Below are 21070 nucleotides of genomic sequence, written 5' to 3' on the forward strand. Positions count from 1 at the left end.
GGGGATGGAGGTAGCGTCGAGAGATGTACCATTTTTTCTACCTTCCCCTCTCTCTGCAACTGGCGATCGGTTATTTTCCACCCGTACGGCCGTGTCCGGTTATCGTCCCTCAAGCTGTTCCGCGCTCTGCGACCTCATCTTCGATCTTCATTCCCTGGAGCTCCCACCTTCATCCCTCACAAACCGCGCCCGTACAGTTGACGATGTCGCCTACGGCTCTTCCAGCCCCCACCGTTGACGTCGGAGACCTTCAGGAGGCGAGGAAAGCGTTGAGGCTTGTGCCTGGGGTACGCATGTTATATCGAAAGCCGTTCACTGAGACGCTGACTGGTTTCGCAGAACTTCACGGATTTCTCATCTCAAGGACGGTCGCGTTCGTTTCCAGTGCCCACGACAGTCGGAACTGTGTCCCTTTACACGAAGGCATCGCGTGCGCGGACTGTAGAGTTCCAGCAACGTGGCCCTGTACACGTAACCCTCTCGCGGGCAACATTTGCAAGTAAACTGTGAAGGGCAAGGTGTGTACAGATGCCATTCCGGTCGTTATGTTACTGACAACCCTTCGTATAAGCCTTCTTCATACCGACCTCCAGCCAATGAATGCTGCGCGGAACGTAAACCGCCCCACTAGCACCGTCGAGATCGCCGTTACGCCTTGTGGTAGTATGCTGTCTGATGTAGCGCATGAGCCGTCGCAACTATCGTCTTCGTTGCAGAACCGCCACACTGCGGTCACTCCATAGGGGACTTGATGTTGCGCCTGAAGGTCTTCAACAATGTTCAGTGGGTCGAAGAGCTGTAGTATCGACCCTTTGTCCCCGAAATAGCGGCCTTGCGCTGGACAGCTGTTCGCAACTGCAGCGCAGCGGTAGGTGGTTCGTCCTTCTTCTTCCGCATCGGCCATCTCCGTGTCTGTGAAGGCGTCGTACGTGAACGCCGCCGTGGTCTTCAGGTAGTCCGTGTATGCTTTGTCAAAAGCGCTGAGCTCCGAGCGTCCTCGCGTGTACCCGTGTCGGCGTAGGGTTTGCTCAGGGTATCCACACCCGAAGACGTGCGCCCCGACGAAGTTGGCGAGAGCGGTGGTCGGGCTACTCGCTGCAGGGAGCAGAACGCTCTCCATCCATTCCGTCCAAAGGAAACGGATCAGGTGCTCGCTGGTGGTGCTGTATACGCAGGATTTCACGACGCCGGCTGGCAGCTCCTCCCACACCTCGCTTTCCTCCACGCAGTGTAGGTCGAGTTCCTCAAGGTGCCCGTGAACCCAATCAATCCCTGGAGCGTAGTTGTCGCTGACATAGACATCCAGAGTAGCTGGGAGAAGGTCATCGTCGCGGAGGAAGAACGCGAGGGCCGCCATCCCGCCAACGACAGCGTTGTATTCTTCGAGCAAGCCCCACATTGAGATGGTGTCGTCGACGTAGGGCGCGAGTAGTAGGTCCCTCGCGCGTTGCAGTTCAGCAGTCACTGAGGAGTATAGCCGTTTGTTCGTGCACCGCAGAGCCAGGAGGCTAACGACGCTCAGTTTACGGACTATGACGTCCATGGCCTTGTCTGGAAGTCTGAAGATAATGGCGTTGGTTACTTCCTCACGCAGCATCGTAATGCTCACCTGTCCAGCATCGTCGGGCGAGGGAAATGCAGGATACAGATGGTATGCTCAATGTGACGGCGGATGTGAGGGTGCGGCTGACGGAATGTGGCTGTCGTAGGTAGTCCGAATCGCAACAACGCACAGTGTATTGCATCTAGGGCTCGGAAGGCGCAGGCAGCTCTCCCGGGCTCAAAGCTAATACAACAACGGAATCAAGGTGTAGTTTGTAGCAAGGGACGTCGGACGTAGTAGCTCGCAACACCATGTGACAACGTGCGTTGACTATGTCTCCTTCGCGTACGCAGGCTGGGTGAATGAGAGGGAGGGGAGGTCTGATCGTGTGGTTTGTTCCGTCGTAGACGGCGAAACATTTACCGCGGTTCTGAAGTTCACGATGTGTTTAGCAGTCTATGAGGGGGCACGGTGCGCGTACCTTGGTTTCCTCCTCCCTTGGATCTTTCGGTTGCGGATACATGACAGACGCCTCAATACAGGGATTGTCTGCGGTCATGTCAGCAGGAGGATCACGTTTTGGGGCCGGAGTGCTCACTGGGGTTGCACTTCGGTAGGAGGAAGGGGGTATGTTTGCCGTCGGCTATTGACCACAACTTCACTTGCACGGTGGGCGGGTCTTCCCCAAAGCGGAACCCACAAAGGCTCGTACGATGTATCGCGCCATAGATGTTGATGACAACGGGCTCGTCATCCTCACACAGAATGGCGAGGTCTGCTGTCACAAACAGCCATCTTGCGGTACTTGGAAGGGACGCGAGGGTCACCTGCTCTCGGAGCGCGTTCACAACGTACCTGACCCGCGGTTAGCAGTTGAATAGTTGAATGCTTTAAGATACATACTCTCGTACCCTGTCGGGAACGCGGTATTCAATCGCAAGGACGGCGAGCGGCGAGTCCATGGGTAGATGGCAGGATGGTGAGGACAGAGGGCTTTCCCCCATACCCGCCCGTCCAGCGACGTCGCCCTCGCCCTCACATCTGTCTGGGGATCTCGGTCTCCGGTTTGGAGCATAGCGCCGCCGGCAGGGTTCGCCGGAGACTACAACGCCGGTGACAGCGGTCGGGCTAGAGCAGGAAGTCGTTCAACGGCGTAAACCTAGAATCGTTCCGTCGATCTGGCAATTTTCATTGTGAAAAACGGCTCACCCGTGCGGATCATGTTCGTCTGCTGTCAGCGCAGTCCGCTCACCCCGGGTCGGAGTTAATGGTGTTAACTCGGCGTTGAGATTCGCTACAACAGTCCCCGGTATTCTACCACAGACAGTGTTAGACTCGGTTCCAACGGCCACCGCTGCGGCGCTTGAGGTCTCTGATTACGCTGTGTATGGGGAGAGCGTCAGGTTGGGAAGGCAGAGAGTGAGCAGCGGTGTGACGTACCCGAAGACAGCCTTTGCGGCAACGGCGCGATCGCCTCGGCGCAAATTGACGTACCCGTTATGGATCTTGGCACGGCGCAGGACGATCAACTCCCCTTTCCAGGCGGGACCCTGCGGCGTGCGAAGCAGGGCTTCGTTCGGCCCACCCGTGCTCGTCTTTGTGACGTAGAACACGTCGAACACACTCCCTTGCACGTCGACACGCTCGCTGGAGACTTCGGTGATGACTGTGAAGACATTATCGAACAGCGGAACGTCGAATCCCTCGTCGATAGCGAAGTGCTGAAGGGCGATCGAATACACATGCGCAGACCCCCACTTCGGGAATCGATACGCTGTGACAGTCCTGGTCTACGAGAACTTCAGAAAATGTATCACAATAAACCAACGTACTTACGGTAGTCGCCATCTTCGGTGCAGTGGTTGTATGTGGAGAAGAGCAGGGGCCGAGGAGCAGAAGGCGAGGTGCCCGAGTTCGTATTTGTTCAGTGACATGCCATGTGCCTGGCTCTCTGGCAATAATGCGGTGCCCTTGGTGGCTTTCGTGTACCGTTTACGCTGCGGGCGTTATCAGCCAGTACTCCGCTGCGTTCACGCTCAAACAGTGGAGGCTGACCGCTTCAAGCATTGCGGGATAAGGTTTAATTGCGAGAATCGGGATACAGGGTTCACGGGAGGTCATTGGAGCTACACGTGGATAGATGCCTCGACGTCTACAGAATGGAGTCGCCTGCGTGATCGCTGCCTGCGTCCGACTCATCGTCGAACGTACCCTGGGAGAGTCTGCAGACGCTGAGCAGGTTGAATGAAGCACGCCACGTCGTCCAGTTGCGTACTCCGTAGACCGCCTTACCCGTAGCAGGGTCACAGCGGAAGCGCGCGATGTTAGTTTCCATGATCACGACGTCTTTGTACCCGAGGGTATCGCAATCCAAGGCAGCCATCTTCTTCTTCGACCCGTAGCCCCCAGAGGCGTCGTACGCATGAGTGAACTTCTTGACCTGCTCGACGTCAACGAGATGAAGAAGTGTGTGAGAGAGAGCGCATACCATTCTTTCAGCCGCATTCGGTCCGCGCCGCGTTTGGCTGCGGCTCGCGCCGATCGATCCGAGGTACTTGTTCTCGTTCTCTATGGGGCCTGAAAGACGGGTGAGATCCAGCGTGGAACGCGCAGAGTGCGATACGTACCGCGGTAAGTGGTGAGGCTGGCGAGCAGAGAGGCAGCGTTGGTGGCATCCGTCGCACGGATGGGACGGATGTACACGGTGACGGACTTCTTGAGGTTGCCGTCGCGGTCCTTGAAAAATGTTTGCTCTATTTCGCCGACCAACAACAGCAGGAGCGGTTTGCCGTCGAGGCAGTAGAGGTTGTCGTCTTGCTCGTAGGTCTGTCCCCACTTCAGGTTGTGAGGCAGACGGCCGATGGTGTAGCGGCCGTTCTCGGAGTCCGACAAGTCCAGCAGGTTTTGCAGACGCCTTTGAACACGTCAGTGAATGGGGAGAGGACGTAGGAAGACGGACGCACGTTATGAGCGCTTGCGAGTAGCGCTGACGCGAAGGACTCAAGATCCAGTCCGGAGACGGAAGGCGCGTGCGGTTCGACGGCGTTGGCGGTGGAGTGCGAGGGCCTACGCCGTCTGCTCTCTCACGCACACCGTCCGAAGCAGGCAGTGTGCCCGAACGCGCTACTTCGCGGTCGCTCACCTCAGTCTGAGAGGATCCGCTACTGCCCGTCGGCGGGTGAACGGCCGGAGTAGGAGGAGGGGTGCGGAGGGAGAGGCTCTTGGCAGCGGGACGCGGAGTTGTCGGCGCGGTCGGGGCAGAGTTCGGGGTGGTGTCAGTGGTCGTAGCGGGTATGTTCGCGTCCGCAGGCGGGGACTTGTCAATGAGCCCGCGGTCTTCGGTACCGGTGACTACAACCGTTGAGGCTTCGCGCTGTTGTCCATTGTCGGTGGGCGTCGACGGCTTCCCGGCGGAGGGCTCTTTGCTGATGACGATGTGAGTGCCGAGTCATGGTACACAGGGGAATGAACATACACGGCGTTCGGGTCAGACCCCTTGGGCCGTTGAGCGTTGGCGTCCTTGCGCAGGGCGTACCGCGGGGCTTTCACGGCCACGGAAGTCACGGATGTGTCCGCCTTACGCTTGTTGTTGCTGTTTTGCTCACTGGAAGCGGTCAGGTTCAGTATAAGGTGTATGCGGAAGTCGCAGACGTACAGTTCAGACATGAGACGTTCGCGGGGGAGGTGGGGGGGTTTGGTCAAGAACGGCGGAAGATAGCGGCCGTCCCTTTGACGTGGAAAAGCAAGGGATGCGGTCAGCGGTCTGGGCACCGCGGATGGCAATTTTGTGCTCCCGGTAAAACTGAAGGGGTAATAATATGCGGACTGCAGGGAGAGTACGATCGCAGCGGCGTTCGGGGTAGAGATTTATGTGGTCGATCTAGGAAGTGTGACCGCCGTCACACAACTCCGCCCTCAGGAGGCAGGAAAGGAAGTCCGCGACGTGAAGGGAATTCCCCCCTCCTCCGCAAGTCCCCCTTCTCTCCCACACGCGATGTCTTACTTTTGTAGTGCGTACTCTTTCGCACTGAGATCTCGCGAACGAAGCTGACGTTCGCAACAGAGGGCGAGATCCTTGTGAGAGATATGTGGCCGAAACCGCTGTCGCAAGAGATGGATTGCGCACTGGAAAGGCATGACCTCGCGTCGTGGGCGGTCGTGCCCGATTCGTATGATGCCGTGTGCGAGTGGGCGGTCGTCATGCCTTTGGAGGAAGGGAGGCCAGGGGAGTCGACGCTGTTGTACAACAGCGACATCTCGCCCTCCCCGGACAGTACCTCTGTCCGTGTGTCCGTCGTAGCTCATGGCGTAGTGGAGACAGTGAACCTGAAGGCGTTGGGTAACTACAAAGGGTGAGTCTCTGTCAATTTGTTTAAAGGACTCAGCTTACGTCCACCCAGCCGTCCGGGTGCGGCCGCACGTGCAGTCCAATACCTAACGTTGTCCGGTGGTGATTGGCCGGAAGCGTTCGCCGCACAGGTGAAGTCGCTCCAGTGCATCAAAGATTACCTCGCAGTCATCTTCGGGGCGACAATCTACGACGGGGCACACGTCCCGGGCACTATACACTTCCAACGGCCTGTATTTACTCCGGTGAGTTTCACATCACGAGTAAAGAGCGCGAACTGACCCGTCGCTAGGCGAAGCACGGCTCGAAGAGCTTGTTACGTTTGGGTGATGATCCAGAGGGCTTTGCGAACGCCATCCGAACGCAGTGGGTGGTGGGGCACAGGGTTCAGACTGGAATAGCAGGGGTCGGACGAGCGGCTGCGACATCGATCCGCAAGGGAGATTTTGTAGCCGTCGCGTCGTCGATTGATGTCGTGAAGACGTTTCGCAACAAGGAGTGCAGGATGGAGCTTCGACTGTCCATGCGAGAGGTGTCTCGCCTCATGTCTGTCGATACTTTGGAGGTGAGTGTTTAACGTTGCGGAACGGGTGGGGAGGCGCAACCATGCTGACACTTCATCAGGCTCAACGCCCTAAGGTGCCAAGTCCAACGGCCGGTCCATCCGTCGCAAGACGTCCCATTGAGCTTTCTGTGTTAGGTCTGGATGCAGACGGCGACGACGAAGAGCAGCGGGAGGGCGACGATGGTGGAAGGGGTTGAAGATGAAGATGCTGTACGTGGCAACGCAGCGCTACCGAACCGTGGGAGGCACATTGTTAGCGCCGCTCGGCAACGATGGTGGGCACATGTGTGGGACGGAAGACGTAGTATGGTATTTGTAGGTGAATACAAATTACGATTGCCTGCGTTACAAGCCGGGAGCGAGAGGGTAAACATCAATAACCTCAGCCGCCGCGAAGTCGCGTTCAGGAAATACATCTGAACGCGCACATTCTCCCCCACACACATCCCCTCCCCTCCACCAGCATACCGTCGTTTCAGAAGGCAACGACCTCCCGAAACCGTCATCCCCGTAGTCGCGAGAGAGATTGCCTGTGAGGCAGAAGCGGTCTCCGAAGAAACGGCGGAGGCGTGGGCAAGCCGCGTTCCGGGCGCAGAGAGCGTTCCCAATGCAGTCGTTCCACGCGTACGGCCTTACCCTGAACTGGTACCCTCGGTCCTCGTACTTGCGGATGACGCGGACGATTTCGGGTGACGGGTACCGGTGATCGATGAGTTGTACAGGGGAGAGCACTGCCCGTTGCGCGAAGGTGTATTCGGGGTACGCAGCGCAGAACGAATCCGCGGTGAGGTAATTCATGAGGTGCGACGCCCAGAAGAACGAGATGGGAAAAAGAGGCGAGGCGTTGATGGACGGAATGATGTCGATTCGTTGTCCTGCTCTCTGGAGGGTGATCACAAGAGCATGTGCGACGTTCTGGCCATAGGGAATGCGCGAGGTGGACATATGGACGTAGCCTTCGGCGTTGATCAGGTACATCATGAACCGTAGGGCGTAGTCCTTGGGAACATAGATGTCGAGGTCCTTGATGTCGGAGAGGTGTGGATACCCAGGCGATAGGAAGGCAAGCGCAAAGGAGCCGGAGATCACTGACCCCAGAAGCCGCAACGTTGCCCTCAGCCCAGCGGTGTCCTCGACGAAATCCGAGAGAGCATCGTTGAAAGCGATGTCGAGATGAACCGTCGCCCACAGCTTGAAGGACGGAGAGATCTCGGATAACGCCACCAGCGACGACGCCGGCATGAACTGCATCATGTGTTGATAGATATCAGAGTTTAATCTAAGGAACAATAGTCAGAAGGGTACTGGCAATGGAAGGAAGAGACGTACTGCATGAACGACCGTCGAAAGGGCTTCAGAGCATGGGGAGGCATGTTGACGGTGAAGGCGAACGGTGTGGGGGGAAATCATGCCTCTGCCTTGAAGTACAGAAGGTGGCTGGCAGGACGTCCGTACGCCACGCGGCGATCGACACTTTCCCAGGCGCCCTCTGACGTGCAATAAGATCCGGTAGATGCACCATCGTGATACCACACCTCCTGAAGATCGGAGATGTATCTGGCGGTGAAGTGGTTGTAGCCTAAATATATAATTCCTCGTAGGATCCAGACTACGGGGTTTCCTTCGTCGGCAGAAAGGGAAATTTCTGTTTCAAACATGATATCAGTTCCTGGCTGTAGCTCCACGCAAAACACGTCGGCGTGTACAGAGGTGCTGACAGTGACATCAAAAAGATTACAGCAGCGCTGTCTTACTCGTGAGGCCTTCATGACGAATTCTATGCAGTCCGAAACCGATGGGTCTTTTCCAAGTAGATTGCCGACATCGTTAACCAGCCCTGCGTATAAACAAAATATTGGTGCCTGCCAATACGAGATTTCAGAGGTCCGGCAGGACACGCACACAGCGGCAGCGGTCGCAAAAGCGGTCGGACGGCGGCATACGTACTCAAAGATGTCAGATACCGCTGTAGTCTGTGCGCCATACCGAGGGAACATGCGTGGATCTAACGCAGACAGCTTGTCGCGTAGCTCGTTTCGAATGGTTACTAATGCGGCAGGCTGCAAAAGGGGTGTACACAGCGCGCCGTGAAGCCACTCACCAAGACCGTCAGAAGACAAGCCGGAAAGGTTAGCTGTGCGCCGAGAGACAATCAGATTAAAGAATACGGTGAGAATGGAATCGTACGCGCAACTGTAGTCGACTGAATCCCAGGGAATCCCCCGAGGCTGCAGCGCTGCAGGGGTAGGAATAACCGTAGGGGCAACCTTACGGCGCACGGTGTTCGCCGGTACGAATCCAACGTCATCTTGAGCGCGTTTTCGCTTCTTCTCCTGCGTATTACCGGTGCCTCTCTTCTTCTTAGTCAGTAGCTGCCAGGGGGCGGTGTTTGCAGCAGCAGAGAAGTACGTGGGGTCGGCAGACCAAACAAGCGCAGGATGCATGTTAGGAGGAGAATAGGCGAGGCCCTTCCAAGCACGGTAGGTGGCTATTGCAGAAGCCCGATCTACGGTGGATACGGAAGTAGGTAGAGAACCGTCAGCCTTTGCACGCGTGATGTCAGCCAAAATTTCCAAGGATTGGAACTCTCGTTTGAGCGGAGTGGGTAACCCACCTGTAAGTTTACGAGCATTGAAACCCTCTAGAATCACGAGACCTGCTAACGAAGAGCTGCGAGACAGGCAGGTGTATAGCGATTGCGCAGTACGGCAGTGCGACAGATGGACCGGGTTGAATGCACGAGTGCGTCCCTGGGATGCGAAGTCGGTCATCGCAAAGTTCGGCAGAATCATGACCTGTTCCCGTTGAATGTAAGCAGTGGGCCGGTCACCGAAAGGCAATTTGCACTCAATGCGCTGCTTAAAACGGGCCAAGGGAATCACGTTGGGGGGAAGGCCGCTCAGTTGCACTGGCTGTGGCGGATTGTGCAGCTTAACAAATAATGTGTCAAGCACTTTGTGTCCGTCGGTGCGGACATGGAAGTCCCAACCTACAACTACGGCCTCCGCACCGTTCGTCGCGCAAAGCTCGGTCGCCTCGTTGTTCTTCAGCAGGACGGGAAGTCCGCGGCAAAGTCTCAGAACACCTGCCTGGTGGTCCGTGAAACAGGGAGACAACGACCAGAGCAGCTCCTGCATGTGAACGCCAACGTTGTTTGTAGAACGTACCGGATTTATGGAGCGATCTTGCGCACGCTGCGTGGCACGGACTGAGGATTCGGTCTTGTCAGGAGCCCAGGAATCCAGGGAGTAGAATTCCTCGAGTTCTAGTCCTAGTGATTGAGACAGTAATTGCGAGCCCACTTCATTTACGGCGTCGCGATGCGAGTTCAGCGCGGTTATCACCGACACAGGTTCACTTCCAGGGGGATGTAGGGCAGGAGACTTAGAGGATACGCCAACAATGCGTGAGCGGAAGAGCGCGATGTCGTGGGAATCGCAATCCTTCATGCGAGCGTTCTCGAGCGCCTTTCGGTAGCGCTTGTCACCGTCATTCAACCCAGACTGCCTCATGTTCTGGCGCAAGATGACTACGGTTGTAAACTGGTGCCAAAGGGCCTGTCCTATTACGTTCATTTGACCTTTCAAAGACAGGGAGGAAGACCACGCACCGACGCTGTCACTGTATAAAGCTAAATGCCCAGCACCAGGTGGCGGCAGCTGTCCAAAATCGCCGGCAACTATTACATGCTTACCCCCAAACGAAACAAGAGGGTCTCCGAACGCAATAGACAAATATGCGCAAATCAAATAGAACGAGAGGCAAGATATCATTGATATTTCGTCTATGAAAAGTATGTCACAATCCTTAAGGTTCCCCCGCAGCCTCGCCAGCTTGTTATCGTCCATTTTACTGAGGTCTTCATGATCACGTCCGAAACACAGAGCGGAATGGTACGTGCTCCCATTAACGTTCGAAGCGGAAGATCCGGTAGGTGCTAGAACCAACAACCGGTGACTCTCTCCGCGAGCTCCCATAAAGTACATGAGCGCTTTGAGCACCTCGGACTTACCGGTACCAGCCATTCCGGACAGAAACATCCGAAGTTTGTCAGGAATGCGCTGCTGGATGGTGTGTGCCACAATGGTGAACGCCAGTTGCTGTTCGGTGTTGAGGGTAAAATGCTCTAAGGTGTCCACTAGAGTTATAATGGCAGAGTCTTGCAACGGCGTGTCTACGAAACCAGGACAAAGTTTGCGGAGAGAGTCAGCGGTCACAACAGCAACAATGTTAGTACGCTGAGGCTGATGGATACGGTCCACAGGTACAACAGACTCGTTTTCGAGCGTTGTGGGCTTCAGAGAACGGCTCGCAATCACTGCCTGCTTTCCGCGAGTGACACAGTCCTTCCAGATAGCGGGATCTCGCGAGGGAAGAGTCCATACGGGAAGGCACGATTGCTTGGAGCCCGGGTTCACAACACTATACGAAACCCTCGCCAACAGATCACGCATCGCATCCATCTCTTTAGTCTTTCGTACGGTAACTCTATCGGCCACGCAAGATGGGTCGTCCAGCAGAGCGAGGAGGTCGCGCTCGGTATCTACGTAAGCAGACGATCCACCCTCCTCCACCAACTCAGAGGCGTCTTTAGATTGTCGGCCAAAGCGGCCTAACTCCGCACCGTCATCGTCGCCCTGCCCAGCACGGCGGGCGGCGGAGTAATCGTCTCTCGCGTCAAGACATTCGTACAGAACGTTCATGTTCTTCATGACGCCGGTGGCTTCGTCACTGAAAACAGAAGAAGTAAATACATCTGCCCAGGTACTGTTACACGGCAGCAAATCGCGAGCGGAACGCCAACCTGTGGGAGAGAAGAAAATCATCATTGTTTTGTGGTAAGTCACAAGATCGCCTCTGTCAACTCTGGGCAGAGTGCCGCCGACAAAGTTCAGAACGTACCGCTCTTTTTCAGGCACTAAACGCACAACGTGAGTCCTATGCAAAGGGTGACCGCGTAGGAAACGGTAGGCTACACCTTTTGGTGCAGGATCGGGTTCTAGTTCGTCATTGGAATGATCGCTCCCGGATGACTCAGACTGAGAGCCATCGGCAGACTGAGCACGCGTTCGAGAGGCAGACGCCTTCTTTACATCTGTAGCGCGAAGGTAATCGTACAGAGACCATTTCTCGAAAAACACCGGGCGGTAGATGTAGTCGTTCACCTTGTTCATAGCTACTACAGTGTTTGACTGCACGGCGACCAAAACCCTCTCTTCTTCCGTGGAATCTGTAGCGGCAGAAAGCTCCAGCTGTTGTGTGATATGTTGAACGTAGTTGTACCAAAAGAAAACTTTGAATCGGTGATTGGTGTAATGATCGGGCAGGCCGAGAAGATAGCTAGAAGCAGCGGGACCTCCGATTTCGCGCATAGCGGTGAGGGCATTGACAACTTTCGTTAGCATTTTGCGTGCCGCGTCAGAGCGCGAAGGATTTTCTTCTAAGATGGCATCCTTTTTGTCTAGAACAGACTTCACCGCCTCGAAAACGGAATAGGTTTTCAATTGTGCTTTGGTGATGTAGTCGGTCACATATGCGATAACAGCACGGACTTGAGTGCCTGAGAGAAGGGAGGAGACGTCAGTATTACAACGGATAAGAAACGATAATACGATGTTGTACATGTTGAGCCAAGGGTCGCTTTGTTTGAAGCGCAACGCGCCGTTCTCGGGATCGACTAAAGTTTCGGGACGAGTCTCACGGGGAAAGCGAGCGCGGCAGTATTGGTTGGGGATTTTGCCCCGAAGGCAACCCTTTGTGTGCTTACGATCATGTCTGTTAGAAAGATAGACGACTTCGTCGGTGTCCCTGCAAACAGATGAATACCATTCGCGAAGTGCGGGGTCGTCCGCGTCAGGCGGCGGTGGCGTAGGCAGCACCGTCGCTGGGTCGCGGAACGTACCGCCGTCTCCTTCAATGTCGTCCAGATCCTCACTGCTGTGGGTCTGATGTGCGCGGCGTTGGTGAGCCAAAGACGCACGAATATCTGATTCAGAAGACAGGGAGTATTCGCCTTTTTGGCAACTTTCGAGCCACAGGATGAGTGATGCGCGGAAGGTGTCATCGGACAACAGCCGATCGCGAATTATTTGCGGACTGGGCGAGTCTCTGATCCACAGTAGCAGGTGTAGGTGTAGGGTTAGCCTGCCTTGTTCTTCCACGGTGCCATAGTAGCTGTTTACGGGTCCGAAAAGACCGCGGTCGTCGCCGACCTCTCCTGCTTTAACGACTGTGGATAAGAAAGTGGACACCACATGGTGGAAAAAGCGGGAGCACGCTACCGGGTTATCCGCAATGGCAGAGAGACGAGATGCGGCGGAGGGAAATTCTGTAAAGGAATCAAACAAATCAATAGACTCGCCACAGTAATACAGGCACAAAGGATGTTTGAAGTCAACGGGAGAAAAAGTGATGAAAAAAAGAGGGACGTTATTCGCGATGATGAGAGACTTGATCTCACTGCGCTGGTAACGCTTCTGTGTACTGGAACCGGGAACATGACCGCCAACATGATCGATGACGGTAAGTAGAGACATACAAGCTTGCTCTTCCGGGGACTCGGGAGTGATACCGAGACCGGCGCGGCCGCGATCTATGAGACGCTGGAGAGCGGACTGGTCAATGTTGAGCAGGTTCTCGGCTACGGCTGGGAAGTTCCGTCTAGTGGTGAGGAGGTATCCGCCGGTGGTACTAGCGCGGATTTGCTCGTGGTTGAAAGCGATGAAGGGGAAGTAATCGTCAGTTTGAAATCGTCGGTCGTAATACATCAGACAGTGGCGGATGTGAGCGACGCGGGAGAGCGAGGATTTGATGGCGGAGTTCCCAAATCCACCCACACCATAGGGATAGAGCCAGGGGAAAAGACGAGGGAACAGTTTCGCGTCGTTATAGATTGAGGAAGGTTCTGAAAAATGACCGTATGCGAGAACGGACTCGCCGGACGTGAAATGTTTTACAGCGAGGGCAACCTTCTCATCATAAGTCAGAGAGACGTACTGTGTGCCAGTCAGGCCATGAACGGCGAACGGACAAGGACCGTCGTCGTCGACATGAGGTGCAGTAGAGCCCAAAGGAGGAGGATGAGAGGGTAGGGCCTCAGCGGGAGTATCCCCACTTTCAGATGGATGGAGGTCCCGATGAACAATCTGCACGGGAGGCTCGTCCTGCGGATACTGTGCTAGGTTGTCCAGAGATATATCGATGTCTTTGTACTCTGAATGATTGCACACTAACCATTGCAACGCTTGAAGGACGACGTTGTGCCTCACGAGGAGAGGGGTGCGGCGCATGTCTTTGGGAGTTGGCAGGCAAGAGCCTACAAACAGAATGGATAGACACTGATCTAACTCTTCGCGGGGAGGGGGAAGAGCACGGTAAAAACGCTTCACAGGTTGAGGGAAAATGATTGCATTGGCGGACATCTTGCGCTGGGAGCCGGCCAAGCCGGTAGTGACACGAACGACACACACGTTATGCCGCGCGAGCGCAACCATCAGTTTCTCAACGAAGTTAAGTTTGGCCAACGGAGGGGGAACGTCGCCCAGCCACAGGCCGTTAGCGAGCGCAAACCGAGGGAGGGCGTGCTTACGGAGACTTCCTATACATTCACTACACACAGACAGGGACGAAGAACGCACGTTAGGCGTGTGAAGGAGTACAGGACCGGGTAATTCGACCACAGGGGCCGCTGAAGAAGAACGCGAGGCGCGCGTGACATGAGCACCGGGACGGATGAGTGGAGAGAGGTCCAGGGTGCCGGGAGCGACGGAGGTCAAGTCCCGAAGAACGGTGAGACGGGCGCAAACATGACAGGGGGATTCGGCGATGGCAGAGGGTGAGAAGGAATCGCACCAGGACCGTACAATGTTGGCGATGTTGGCAACGGAATGGACAGGAGGGGGGAACTGCGAAGAGGGGAGGGAGGTCGGAGGGGGAGATGAAGGTGTACAGTGCCCGGGGAAGGCGAGCAAGGAGAAGGAAGACAGGCATGACTCACTTGAGCAGTGATGTTGAAGGACCAAGCGGACCAGTTCGTCAGGGCGAAGGCGAGTAGCGGGGACGGAAATGTTATGATGGGTAAGGACCACAATGAATTCTTCGTAACGCAGGTTAACGAGAAGATCCTTAAGGAGTAGAATACACGCGACATACCGAGAACCGGGAGTGACGACACCTTCTACTTCAGAAAGAGGCAATGAACGAAGGAATTCGGCGTGAGTGGCCGCGAGGGGAATGGTGCCGACAATGGTGGGGGAGCGGCGGAGCAGTTGAGCGGGTACGAGAGAACGGGAAGCCTCTAGCGGCAGAATAACCTGCAGGACAGTGAGGACGTCGCAGCTGATGTCGCAAACATGAGCTGCGAGAAGAGAGACAACGGCGGGAAGAGACGCGTGAGATCGGCCGACGCGAACGCGATGCAGACGGCAGAGGTCCCGAAGCAGGCGGTAAGGCAGACGTTCCGTCAAAAACGGTAAGGGGGCGTCATACACGAGAACGGCGGAGCCGGGCTTACAACGTGGGGTGTCCGAACCTGACGGCAGGAATGCCACGACTGTGGCGGCAGAGTCTGCAGGGACAGAGCCTGAAGACGATATCAATGGGAAGGAGGCGAAATCTCCAACAGGGAGAGACGCGGTGCGAACGACAGCTCCTCCGCGGAGAGGAGGTCGGGGGTCTTGAACCCAAGGCTCATGAAGAGAGGTGCGGTCTTCAACCGATCGGCGAAGGGGAAGGATGCTGAAGACGAAGAGGAAAAACAGAGCGCAGTACAACAGAATACACATTGTGATAGTCATGGGAGGGACTAAATGGAGTGCAACAGATGAAGGGCGCGAAAGGGAGGGATACGACAGCAGCGTCTGCAAAGGCAGAAGCGAGTGGGAAGCCAGCCAATGACATGAAAGCAATTGCGCGAACGAATCAGGAGCGAGAGCGGTGAGACGGACTGCTTAGTAAGCATGCGCGAGGATGCTAGGATAGAGCCCGATTCCTAAAGTGGAATCGGAACTCTCGGTAACGGCTGGCAGCAAACACAGGTAAATACTCGGAGCCCGGCCAGAAGACGCCCAGGACCCTCCCCATTTGGCAGCCCATCAACTCGGGCGCCTATATATTACTTCGGTTTTTTGAGCGGTCGGATGGGTGGCGGGGAGGCCGCGATCGCGCGCGGGGGTGCGCGCAGGGTGCGCGACGACTCGCGCTCGCAGCCTCAGGGTACTAGACGAGCGTGTACAAGATTCTTAAAATAATGCATGTCCACTATGGCGGTCGCGCTTGTCCTCGACAGCGTCTACGTCTGAGTCCTCGCAGGCGGCCTCAAGCATGAGACGCCTACGGTGCATGTGAGGCCGCGATCGCGCGGCGCGATGAGTCGGGCACGCTGCTTGTGGCACTCCGCCCCCTTCAAGCTCCTTGCGCACCTGAAATACTTTGATAATCATGGGCACACGCCTATTATCGTAGGCATAGACAGAACCACCCAAATCTCCCCATGTCAGTGATCATTACCTTGCGCGAGTGCGCGCTCGTTCCATAGACGAGAAATTCAGGCCAATTTGGCAGCGCGTTGTCAACAGGTACGTACTAGATCATTTCTGGGAAACTGCGCTTCAGTCTGTGTGCGCGGCGCGGGCAGCGGACCTGCTAGGCTCAGCTGAGTACGTACTGAGCACACTTACTACTTGCAGAAGCAGTCCAAAGCCCGCCAAGCATGCCAGAAATGTATTGACAGGCTAATATATGCATGAATACACTGGTTCACATGATTTTTAGGGCTCACCCGCCCTGAGGCTGCGAGCGCGAGTCGTCGCGCACCCTGCGCGCACCCCCGCGCGCGATCGCGGCCTCCCCGCCACCCATCCGACCGCTCAAAAAACCGAAGTAATATATAGGCGCCCGAGTTGATGGGCTGCCAAATGGGGAGGGTCCTGGGCGTCTTCTGGCCGGGCTCCGAGTATTTACCTGTGTTTGCTGCCAGCCGTTACTGAGAGTTGAGGGGGGGACATTCTCGGTTAGGACTTAGCACGTGATATATTCCCTTGACTAAGCCTGTGTACGCTATTGGGATTTACCCTCTATCCCTCCTCCTTGAATTAACCTCGACCCCTCTTACCTGAAATCGCCCCCCTCAACTCGAGGTGACGGTGGGTAGGAGCCTGGTATATAGCGCATACTGGGACATATATAGGGTGACCGAGCGCGCTCCAGGTTGCAGGCACGTATGCGGAGCGGCGTGTTGAGCGAGCAGGACAGCCGGGGCCCCCGACGGGACACGAAGCGGGAGAGGGAAACTTGCGATGGAGGATTGCGACGGCACGGGGTGCGAGGCCTAGAACGAGGCATGAAAACGGGGAGAAAAAGAGGTAGCGCGTTGGATGCGGCGGGACACGCGAGAGACGGGGCGTCCTACCGCTCACACTCGAGCTCATCCCTGCTCTGCTCGGCCGCGGGCCCGTGTGGTGGGGATTGCGGTTGCATGTACATGTGCTGTGTACCGGCCTGCCGGAGGGTGTGTCGGGCGGGTGGCGCGGGGCGCACGCACGGACGGCGCGCTAGCTGTCTTGCGACTGGTAGAGCGAGGTGTGCGCGTACGTCGAGCGCGAGTTGGCGAAGAATGCGTGGGACGCCTGCTTGCTGCCGCGGAGTGCGCTGGGGCCGCGCGAGGCTGTTGTCTGTGACCTGTGCATAGGGTAAGTTGTGAGCGAGCTGAGCGCTCAGGCCGCGAAGTCGTCGTCATTGTGTGAGAATGAACAGCGTACGTTGTTATTGGCGGAACCACATCATCAGATTCCCGCCGCGGCACATCCGTACTCCCCCGTTCAGACTGTGGTTTGCGTAGCCAGAAGAAAAAGAAGTGGACCGCGGCGGGACAGCGCTTTTCGCTGACGGTCGTCGACGCATCCGCGGTAGGGAGACCATCCTTACGGAACTTCGCGGCAACATAACGTCCGACTACGCGCATGCTATTCACATCGACATCGGCGTCAGCGCATTCCGTAGAGAGATATGGGTGTGAGTAACGTACGCGATGAGCGTTGCACAATACGTGGCGGGACATGTGTCATAACGCGCGAGCATCTTGCGATACACTCGACAGGCCACGACGATACTGCAACATGGCGTTAACCGGATTAGCGTCATTCCGCAAGAGATGTGGGCTTTTCCGGTACGTACATTACTACGACTGTTATTTGGGGCGTCAGGGTGTGATAAATGAATGGGATGCCGAAACGGAAGACTATGGTGTGCTTACAAGCTAAATAGGACGTCATCTGTACCACCGCTGTCAGTAAAGCCGATCGGAATACGGGTGCGAATGTGAAGTACTCACAAAGGTGGAAGAACCTGATGTGCACAAATTAGCATCAACGCTCACTTGCAGATCGGTGCTAGACTTACCGGAAGGATCACGGTCAATAAACTGCACCACCTGGTTCACCCGTCTGTCAATACAACACACATCAATCCGACTCGTCATTTCGTGTTACGCACCGAGGTGAGCACGTTCGCTGCCCAAAGAAAAGCAAGTTCTACGACGTCCTCCCGAGCCAGGGCGTGCGCGAGCTCGCGGATCCGAAAGTGGTGCTCCTTCCGGCACACGTATAGCGCTTGGAACAAGCTTGCCGCGAACACGAGCGAGGCGACCGCGAGGCCTGCGTACCGGTTAAGCATATCTGTCATATGACGTGAAGTTGTAGCAGGCGCACAGTATGCAGCTTCGGCGAGTTGAACACTCAGGCCTTCGCGCAACAAGGTGGGCAGCTGGCTCATCGCTACATACGAGATCTGATGAGGTGTAATAGGTAGATATGAGCGAAACGGGCGTACTTCTGAACATGATGCCCCAGAACGTGAACTTGAGCACGTCGATACAGATACACAGCCAAGTCCTCTTGAACATGAACGCGCTGCGGGCCGAGTGAGCGACGCGGACACATGTATCAAGTGCGCGGGCAACTCACATCCGGAGAAGAACGATACTATACGCGAACCCGAGCGAAAGCCCCGCGGCGATCTAAAGGGGGTCTTATTACATACCGGGGACGCAAGCGAGGGCACGCGGAGATGAACTTACCGCGGACGTATACCGCATGGGCTGCACGACGTCAGCACGCGCGCGCACAAGCGTATGAACAGCGGGGGACTTACGTTCAAGAAGACCACGGGGAACGCATCGAGGAAGACGACGGTGGCGACCACGGAGAGGATGCCCAGGTAGCGACAGCCGAAGTAGAGGATGAACGCACCGGGCTTACAGCCCATCTTGCCCTTGAGGAGCGACCAGTCCCAGGAGAAGGAAGAGAGAAAGTCCATACTGCGAGCGCGCGCGTCCGGTTGGCGCTCCGCGGTGGCACGAGGGCAAAAATAGGGGCTACGCACCATGCATATCCAGTAATAAGATGCGTAACGATCATGCCGAGGGTCTGTTCTGTGGCGGGGGCACACACCGCGTTCAGAAGGGACCGGACTCAGGACGAGTGCAGGGAACTCACTGGAGGACGTGATCGATCCCCCGGCTTGGAAGGGGTCATTCTGCGTTTCCATCTGGAGGGAACGCGCCGCCAGAAGAACGCCGCCAGCAAGAACGCGCGGCGGCAGGCGGACGATCAGCACAGAGAGAGAGTAGAGACAGGAACGACCAGGGCGAGCGGCGGAAGACGACGGGAACGGATCCGCCATTCGCGCTCCGCGAACTACCCGGACGACGCGAGCCGCACGTGGCCGCGTAGCGAACACGCTCGGGCGCTGCGGGCACGAGTCTACCAACGGGGCCTTTTCCTTTTTCGTCGGGGTGCCTCGGATGTGCCTCGGAAACGCCCACAGTTCTAGCGCATCGACGTCCGCGGACAAGGACGAACGCACCTCGCCGTCGCCACACCATGCTGGCTGCCTTCCTCCGCACCAACATTCACCGTCGCGGTCGGACTGTGGCTGACTGGACGGGCGCTCGGGCTGGGGAGAGGTTAAGGTGCGCATCACGTACGTAACCCGATCTGGCTCGGCTAGCACTCGGTTGCATCCGCGTTTGGGCGATGAGACAAAGTCACGCTCGCGCGGCGGGGCTCGACTCAGCGTCGGCCTCAGCCTGCAGCGCTGTCCCCACTGGCATCTGCCTCCGCCTTCGCCTCCTTGCGCTCGCCCTGACAGAAGCACTTTCCCCTTCTTCTCCTCAGCGCACCGCAGCTGCTCCCCTTTTAGTCGGAGGCCGGCCTTCATTACCCTCTTCCCTCTCTTCCCCTTCCCACTGCATGTCCCTCGCGCCCGCGTCTCCTATAAGCTAGCCGTCCCTCGCTGCTTCCCCTGACAAGGGCTCATCTCCCAGAATGTGGCTGTCCAGAGCTTCTTGCGCGCCCTTGGAGAATCACGAAGACTGTCCGCGTAAAAGTCCCACAGGGCATTTTGTGCCGCTAAACGTCGCGCGCTGCGTGGCAAAGGTGTGAAGTCACCGCACGTCAATAAGTTGAATAGGGGAAGGCACACCGCAGTGGGCCGAGCCGAGCTGTGTGCAATGTCATACATCATGCATCATTGCGCGTCCTGCAGCCTGCCAACCCGCCTGACAGCTGGAACACGACCGAGTCAAATACGAGGCCTCCCTGGTATGGCGAGGTGTCTGTGGGAAGGGGCCGGAGAGCTTGACGACCAACCCGGAGTGGATGCTCGCCGCAATGGAAGCGAATGCCGGCAGGTGATGCCTGGTATAATGCTCCCGCGTTGCATTGACAAGCGGCCTCTCCAGGCGGACCGAAAGGGGCGCGGGTCCGGTGCATGGAGCGCGCACTGCAGATGCTCACCTAACCGGATAAGACAGCGGCGTTGGGTGTGGATGCGCGGGGGACAGAGCTCGCGGCGGGATCTTCGCTAAAGCTGCATAGAATAAGAGGCGTTCGTAAGCCGAACAACATAGGCGGGCCTCCGCGGGAGTGAATACTCACGGTGCGCATGCGCGGATTTGTTCAAGTTCAAAACTCCGCCAGAGATATGCTCGGGATCGAGCGGAGGCGAGTAGCCGAACGGTTGCGAGGCCGCCCCGGGGAAGCCGTTCAAGGGCAGCAGCCCTGACGAGGATTGCTCCATACAATTGAGTCCGTCGAATGTCAAACGGTCCGGGTTGCGATGCACTGAAGGTTCGTACTGCTGCACGATGCGGCGACAGGAATATCTATGAAGACCATGTGGTGAGCACTGAGCGGAAGCAGTACAGGTATGATGGGGCGGGGGCTTACGACCCTTTACGACCTCGCTCTGCTTCCACAGTCCGAGACACCCGGATTAACATTCGATGCCGTCCCTGCACACGACATACGCCGGCCGCAGTCGTAGATCCGGAACGCTCGCTGCGGCTACTTCAAGACACCATCTGTTCAAGCAATGCTAATCAGTGATTCTCGACAAGTGCTCTGACCACAAGGTCACACACGGCGATCTGTTGACCAACCGTGCGTGAATTTGGGACGGAGAATGGGGCTCGCTGCACATCCGTTCCGTGTGGGCTCGATGTCCTGCCAGAGTGGGCGTAACCTGCATGTATGCATTCGAAAGTCGAGATAGTACTGGAAAGCTGGTCTCTGTGTGTGCATCCACGCGTCGCAAATACTTACGGGGAGCCAAGGGA

At 56.6% G+C, this 21070-nt stretch overlaps 9 protein-coding genes across 9 annotated transcripts; 1 reads left to right on the forward strand and 8 right to left on the reverse strand.

Annotated features, from left to right (window-relative positions):
• Nucleotides 1-176: 176 nt before the first annotated feature.
• TRAVEDRAFT_23341 (uncharacterized protein) lies at nt 177-5209 on the reverse strand (the record flags this gene model as incomplete). Its single annotated transcript, XM_008044368.1, has 16 exons — nt 177-282; nt 588-1609; nt 2025-2092; nt 2142-2318; nt 2399-2455; nt 2550-2671; nt 2796-2837; nt 2984-3328; nt 3380-3540; nt 3599-3669; nt 3755-3983; nt 4032-4120; nt 4171-4457; nt 4507-4968; nt 5019-5147; nt 5199-5209. The coding sequence occupies 16 exons, from the start codon at nt 5207-5209 to the stop codon at nt 177-179; spliced, it is 3378 nt and encodes a 1125-aa protein (XP_008042559.1).
• Nucleotides 5210-5537: 328 nt separating this feature from the next.
• On the forward strand, nt 5538-6653 carry TRAVEDRAFT_51874 (uncharacterized protein; the record flags this gene model as incomplete). The annotated part of the gene is made up of 5 exons (XM_008044570.1): nt 5538-5553; nt 5607-5895; nt 5944-6136; nt 6184-6456; nt 6516-6653. The coding sequence occupies 5 exons, from the start codon at nt 5538-5540 to the stop codon at nt 6651-6653; spliced, it is 909 nt and encodes a 302-aa protein (XP_008042761.1).
• Nucleotides 6654-7077: 424 nt separating this feature from the next.
• Nucleotides 7078-7608, reverse strand: TRAVEDRAFT_89234 (uncharacterized protein; the record flags this gene model as incomplete). Its single annotated transcript, XM_008044865.1, has 1 exon — nt 7078-7608. A coding segment is annotated over one exon (531 nt), but the record flags the coding sequence as incomplete, so codon positions are not given.
• Nucleotides 7609-9044: 1436 nt separating this feature from the next.
• On the reverse strand, nt 9045-10229 carry TRAVEDRAFT_132365 (uncharacterized protein; the record flags this gene model as incomplete). Its single annotated transcript, XM_008044866.1, has 1 exon — nt 9045-10229. A coding segment is annotated over one exon (1185 nt), but the record flags the coding sequence as incomplete, so codon positions are not given.
• A 45-nt stretch (nt 10230-10274) lies between these two features.
• On the reverse strand, nt 10275-11873 carry TRAVEDRAFT_81705 (uncharacterized protein; the record flags this gene model as incomplete). Its single annotated transcript, XM_008044867.1, has 2 exons — nt 10275-11478; nt 11539-11873. Coding segments are annotated over 2 exons (1539 nt in total), but the record flags the coding sequence as incomplete, so codon positions are not given.
• Nucleotides 11874-11921: 48 nt separating this feature from the next.
• Nucleotides 11922-12581, reverse strand: TRAVEDRAFT_77334 (uncharacterized protein; the record flags this gene model as incomplete). Its single annotated transcript, XM_008044868.1, has 1 exon — nt 11922-12581. A coding segment is annotated over one exon (660 nt), but the record flags the coding sequence as incomplete, so codon positions are not given.
• A 30-nt stretch (nt 12582-12611) lies between these two features.
• On the reverse strand, nt 12612-13223 carry TRAVEDRAFT_75940 (uncharacterized protein; the record flags this gene model as incomplete). Its single annotated transcript, XM_008044869.1, has 1 exon — nt 12612-13223. A coding segment is annotated over one exon (612 nt), but the record flags the coding sequence as incomplete, so codon positions are not given.
• Nucleotides 13224-13274: 51 nt separating this feature from the next.
• On the reverse strand, nt 13275-13745 carry TRAVEDRAFT_132232 (uncharacterized protein; the record flags this gene model as incomplete). Its single annotated transcript, XM_008044870.1, has 1 exon — nt 13275-13745. A coding segment is annotated over one exon (471 nt), but the record flags the coding sequence as incomplete, so codon positions are not given.
• Nucleotides 13746-16544: 2799 nt separating this feature from the next.
• Nucleotides 16545-19118, reverse strand: TRAVEDRAFT_31282 (uncharacterized protein). The gene is made up of 14 exons (XM_008044436.1): nt 18948-19118; nt 18835-18883; nt 18604-18769; nt 18530-18550; nt 18417-18469; nt 18283-18362; nt 18162-18227; nt 17854-18107; nt 17786-17799; nt 17708-17726; nt 17629-17638; nt 17480-17563; nt 17214-17417; nt 16545-17133 (listed from the first exon to the last, which is right to left on the reverse strand). The coding sequence occupies exons 1-8, from the start codon at nt 18997-18999 to the stop codon at nt 17929-17931; spliced, it is 666 nt and encodes a 221-aa protein (XP_008042627.1). The 5' UTR covers nt 19000-19118; the 3' UTR covers nt 16545-17133; nt 17214-17417; nt 17480-17563; nt 17629-17638; nt 17708-17726; nt 17786-17799; nt 17854-17928.
• Nucleotides 19119-21070: the final 1952 nt, after the last annotated feature.

Source organism: Trametes versicolor, assembly GCF_000271585.1.
Source record: "Trametes versicolor FP-101664 SS1 unplaced genomic scaffold TRAVEscaffold_11, whole genome shotgun sequence".
NCBI lineage: Eukaryota > Fungi > Basidiomycota > Agaricomycetes > Polyporales > Polyporaceae > Trametes > Trametes versicolor.

Bases quoted from the DNA above. Each gene is read 5' to 3' on its own strand.
- TRAVEDRAFT_31282 (XM_008044436.1), bottom strand. From the start codon at position 18,999: ATGGAAACGCAGAATGACCCCTTCCAAGCCGGGGGATCGATCACGTCC. The intron at 18,884-18,947 runs GTGAGTTCCCTG...CCCCCGCCACAG, and splicing joins GGGATCGATCACGTCCTCCA to AACAGACCCTCGGCATGATC. The intron at 18,228-18,282 runs GTACGCCCGTTT...TCTCGTATGTAG, and splicing joins CTGGGGCATCATGTTCAGAA to CGATGAGCCAGCTGCCCACC.